The sequence below is a fragment of the Helobdella robusta genome (genome assembly GCF_000326865.2).
Source record: "Helobdella robusta unplaced genomic scaffold HELROscaffold_8, whole genome shotgun sequence".
Classification (NCBI taxonomy): Eukaryota; Metazoa; Annelida; class Clitellata; order Rhynchobdellida; family Glossiphoniidae; genus Helobdella; species Helobdella robusta.
In genome coordinates this window covers 2,036,193-2,041,918 of record NW_008705459.1, presented here as the reverse complement: position 1 = coordinate 2,041,918, position 5,726 = coordinate 2,036,193, and the positions used below count along the sequence as shown (strand labels likewise).

General features: G+C 30.6%; 1 protein-coding gene across 1 annotated transcript; it reads left to right on the top strand.

Moving 5' to 3' along the window:
- Positions 1–322: 322 nt before the first annotated feature.
- On the top strand, positions 323–726 carry HELRODRAFT_165513 (hypothetical protein; the record flags this gene model as incomplete). The annotated part of the gene is made up of 2 exons (XM_009032078.1): positions 323–386; positions 452–726. 2 exons carry the CDS (start codon positions 323–325, stop codon positions 724–726), a joined length of 339 nt encoding a protein of 112 aa, XP_009030326.1.
- Positions 727–5,726: the final 5,000 nt, after the last annotated feature.

Genomic DNA, 5,726 nt, shown 5'->3' with positions numbered 1-5,726 from the left:
ATATCGATTGTTGAACTTTGTAAAAATTAAAAAAAAGTTATTCTCAATGAATATCGATTGTTGAACCTTGTAAAAAATTTTAAGTTATTTTCAATCAGACCTGCTGTAAAGATATTATTGATCCAAGATGACAGCTAACGGAAATTTATTTGATTAGTTAGAATTATTTATTCAATTTTTTTTAAATAAATTTTATTTTTAAATGTTCATACAAAATATAAAAACTTTATAATTGCGAACGGAATTTGTGGAAGAATTTGCATCTATATAACAAACGTGTTCAACAGATGAGTAGTTAGTTATGTTCTTGCAAGAAGACAAAATGCTGAAAGTTTATGCTTGCCTGGTTTTGGCCTTTGTTCTGGCACAAGAGAACTTTGCTATAGGTTTATTAACACAATTTTTTCTAAATTTTGTTAAAATAAATTCATGTTAAAAATATCTCTTTCAGACGAGGATTTGACTCAAAATTTACTCATAAATAATCGAAATCGAGAAGAAATTTTGAAATATTTGAACTACGTGGAACGGAGAGATGTTCTGCTTGACGAGAAGCTTGCTTTAATTTTGCGAGAGTTGAGTTTGGTTCCAGAGAAGATTGACATAATGAAAAGTTGCTTGACTATCATCAACATGACGAAGAAAGGGGTAACCGTAGAAGAGCATTACGAAGTTGCACCCAAAGAGAAATACTTCAGAACTGCTTGGAAAGCTGCTGAGAATTGAAGAACTATCAGTTTTTGAAAGATGAACTTGTGCAAGATAAAAAACTCCATCAGATTGGAATGACGATAATGGACAATCAGCTTCCCGATGTCATTAATAATGGTCAAAATTAATGAGCTAGCCGAAATTTAGCGAACAAATATGGGCAGTGCAATCATGTGCAATCATGCATTGTAAATGTATAATCTTAATGATTTCAAATAAATAAATTAATTTTTTGGGTAGATATTTTTTTTAAAAGTGAGTAAATTTTTGGTCTGACTCTTGTTCTTCATCAATAAAAAGTTTAAAAACTTCATTTGTGTACTCGCAAATATTGATATTATAATTAATTTAGCAATTAAATAAAATATGTCTCCACACTTTTAATTGTTTTTGCAAAATGTCAAATTAATCAAACAACATTTGGAGATGCTTCGAATATTTAAAATTACATAATAATGTCAAAGCTGCTGAAGTCACAATGATGATTTTGAAAATTTTAAAAAATATTTGATTGTCAATTATCATGAAAACAACAAAAAATCTAAAATTGATATTTATAAAAATTAAACAAAAGTACCATATGAATATAATTTATCCAAATTTGTGTAACTATTCATAATTTATGTACAAAATGATCAAGTATTTACAAATCACAGTTTATTAACAAATTTGTCTACTTAAAATTGGATTACTGTACTAGCGGTTATTAAAGCCTACTTAATAACTAACTTAAAAAGCGAGAAAAAGACTGATTGGTCGTCTGCAATCAATGGCCACTTGTAGTTTTGTAGTCACAGGTCCAACAGTTTGGAACAGTCTGTCGGTCAGTCTGCGTCAATCAGGATTGACTGTTCAACAATTTCACAAAAAACTGAAAATGTTTACCTTTGTGCATCAATCCCCCTAAGCTCAAGAAGCGCATTTGTGTAATACTGAATGACGTTAAATAAATTCCTTCATAATGAAATTAATAATAATAATAATAATATAATTATTATTATTATAGTATTATTATTATTAATATAATTAGATATTGATTGAAAAATTTGTGCCGTGATATTTTATGTCTTAAGATGAGCACCGTACATCAGTCAGCAGTCCAATAAAATCTGATTATTGAGTATACAATCATCGTCACCTGTGACCAGACATCTCTATATATTTGCTTGCTCATTCTGATACACTGCTTGATTTTTTCAAATTCATTTTAAGAAAAAAGGAAAACAGGAAAAAGTTGCTGAATTGCATTATTATTGTATTATTCACTTTTGCTCAGCGTAAGACTTAATTGAAATTATCTCTTGTTAAAATTTAAAATATTGAAACAATATTTTTCTTACAAACATTATGCATTCATTTTATTATGTTTCAACAGTCCAACGTGGAAAACTTCTAGTAGAAAGCAATGAAAGTTATCAGAACAAATTGAATGATGTCAAAGAGAAACTGAACAAGCTTGATATCTAAGTGACGGAGGACCATAAAGAAATTTTCGGCGAAGTTATTTCAATTTATTTTTTAATTGCTTATTTTAAGAAATTTTAATGTTTCTTTTATCAGATTTTATTTTAAATCATTAGTATTTTCACAATTTTTCAACGAAATTTGCAAACGAAAATTTTTTTCAGCGGTCAACAGTAGCTTAGAGGAGTTAGCAGCTTATTTAGAAGAATGTCTGATTCATTTTTTAGAGGCCAACAATATTATTAAAAACACCAACTGATGCGTGGCTACTCACTGAAAATTAATTTTTTTCAATAATGTTTTATCACTGATTGATTTGGAAATCAATGAAAATTATTCAGAAAAAGGGTGTATTTAAATATTAAAGAATTAAACAAGCAAATAAAAAACGTGTTTGTCACAAGAATTACAATCATCTTCCATCTTCAGTCCATATTCAATCCATTTTCTTTTTTGTCTAATATAGTGTATTAAGATCAAAACAAAAAAAAGTCAAGTGATGATAGTCAAGCAACTTTTCATTATGTCAATCTTCTCTAGAACCAAACTCAACTCTCGCAAAATTAAAGCAAGCTTCTCGTCAAGCAGAACATCTCTCCGTTCCACGTAGTTCAAATATTTCAAAATTTCTTCTCGATTTCGATTATTTATGAGTAAATTTTGAGTCAAATCCTCGTCTGAAAGAGATATTTTTAACATGAATTTATTTTAACAAAATTTAGAAAAAATGTGATAAATCAACCAATAGCAGAGCACCATTACGAGGGCCACAGTCAGATGAGCATAAACGTTCAAGCTTTTGTTTTCATTCAAGTGAAACAATATTCATCTGTTGAATATGTTTGTTATAAAGATACAAATTCTTTCCCAAATTTTGTTTGTAACTATGAAACTTTTATGTTTTGTATAAACATTTAAATAATAAGATTTATTAAAAAATTGAATTAACAATAACTAAATAACTAACTAAATAACTTATCAAATAAATTTCAGTTCGCTGTCATCTTGAATCAGTTGGGAACAATAACATATTTACAGCAGGTTTGATTGAAAATAACTGCTTGCATCTCGTTATAACTACTTGATACTGGTAGACAATTAAAATATAAAAATACTTGGATACACGAAAACATAAGAGCGGAACATATGATTGTACTCAGAACGTGACACAATACGGCACACGAGATGAACACATACCATACAAAAAACATACTGATATAGACAAATTTTTACACACACACACACACACACCACACACACACACACACCACACACACACACACACCACACACACAAATACACACACACATATATATATATATATATATCACCCTCTAAGTCGTTTATCAGTGATGTTATTCCAACGCGAATGTTTAAGCAATATATTGATCTTTTCATCCCAATTTTGACATTTTTCATCAATTTGTGTTTGCGCCTTGGATATTTCCATGAAGTTTTCAAGCATGATGTTGTTACTCCTTTGTTGAAAGAGCCGTCACTTGATAAGGATGATATCAATAACTCGACCGTTCTCAAATCTACTGTCTTTTCAAATAAGAAGTTGTAACTTGACAGTTGACACGTTTAAAATTTTATTTATTAATTAATTGATCTGTTTAACTGATTATGTGATGATTTGATTATTTCAAATAAATGCTTCTTTTTGATTCTTTAGCAAAAATTACATGAGCCAGATAAAAAAAAATTGTTATCACTTCAAACCTCATCATCAACATCATCAATATTATCACTCCTCAATAATCATCATCACCACCACCACAATTATCATCACAATCATCATCATTCTCGTCAACACATAATAGAAAAGAGTAGCGAGATGATTTATGTAGAAGGTCAAATGGAAGGTCAAAAGTTTATGCTATGTAACCAAATGTATGAGTCTTCCTCACTATACATATATGCATTTGAAATCAAACAAGCTCATAAACATACACATATACAAACATAGAAAATCTCATACAGAAATACAATTTTTATGGACGCATGCATATAAAAATACCAACTAATACATACACATATACACATAAACATGCACACAAAACGCCTTCACGTACACAACGCCCACTCACGAGTCTGTGCCAATGTTTTATCGGAATTTATGAATAACATTAAAAGCAATAACTGTCACGTGATGTATGATGTCATGTCAAAGCGCAAACACACAAACGCGCGCGTAACATAAATAAATGAATTAATAAATATTATATATATATATATATAATATATATATATATATATAATATATAATATAATATATATATAATATAATTTAAACTATGACGAAGTCGACCATACAGCAAGACATTCAAAGAGACTGAACATGAGATGCTGTATAACGAATGTTTGAAACTTAAAAAAGCAGCAAATGATTAACTTTGACAGTAGTCTGCTGCATAGCCAATTGCAGGCCGAAGCACATCGCCATCGTAACGCTTGCCGTGAACCTCTTCTGTCAAAAGAAATGATCAATGCTGCCAAAAATTTACTCAACAATCCTGGCAGTTTACCCAACTATTCTTGCATTGTTGTTCGTAAGTCTGATAAGTCTAACGTGTATGTTGTCATGAACAAAACCAACTACTACAAACAATTCAATTTTTTCTGATAGTTTGAAATTTCAACGTATCAACAAAAATCCTACAGCTGGCATTAAAATTTCCGATAACAAACTGAAAGCACAAATCATTTCCAATTCTGCATCTGTTAAGTTTATCCCAATCATTGGTGAATACAGCCCCGGTTACATCTTCAGCAATGTGAAGACACACAAGCCGAATAATCCATTACGACCAATTATTTCGCAATGTCCAACTCCCACATATCAATTAACAAAAGCAATCAACAAACTTCTTGAGCCTTATGCACCTCGCACCTTTTCTGTTAAATCCAGCTTTGAATTTATTGACATAATTAATGACAATAAAAGATGCGTCGAAAAGATGGCCTCGTTGGATGTTGAGAGTTTATTTACTAACGTATCCATCGACTATACTATTCAAATCATCTGTAATTACGTCTACAACCATCCAACACTCCTGCAACTCGATATTCCATCTAATCAGAACAATTCTCATCAGAAATTTTCCATTGAATTTAGCATGAATAAAAGGTTAACGTTTGATTGTTTGGTCAAACTACCCTATTTACCAGGTAGGAATGATAATACTAACATTAACATTAGCACACATATACCCCAAAGGGCTTATATTATGTCACTTTTTTATGTTATCCTTGAACACTTACTTTCAGGTTTTGTGCCGTGGAAATCAAAGAGTACATGTATATCTTTCTTGACACAGAAGCCACCAAGATGCAATATTTTATGCTGGTATTGCAATCTCTTAGTACATTTACCATTGAATAGACAAAACATTAGATGAAATTTGGTACAACATGTTTTCAAAAGAAGCTACACCAGGTGTGATCGAGCTAGAAATTCTACCTCCAACAGAATGTGCAGCTGCACAACATTCCCTGCAGACCCTGGCTTGGAACCTTCTACAAAGCATGTTTTTAAACGGGGATCCTCA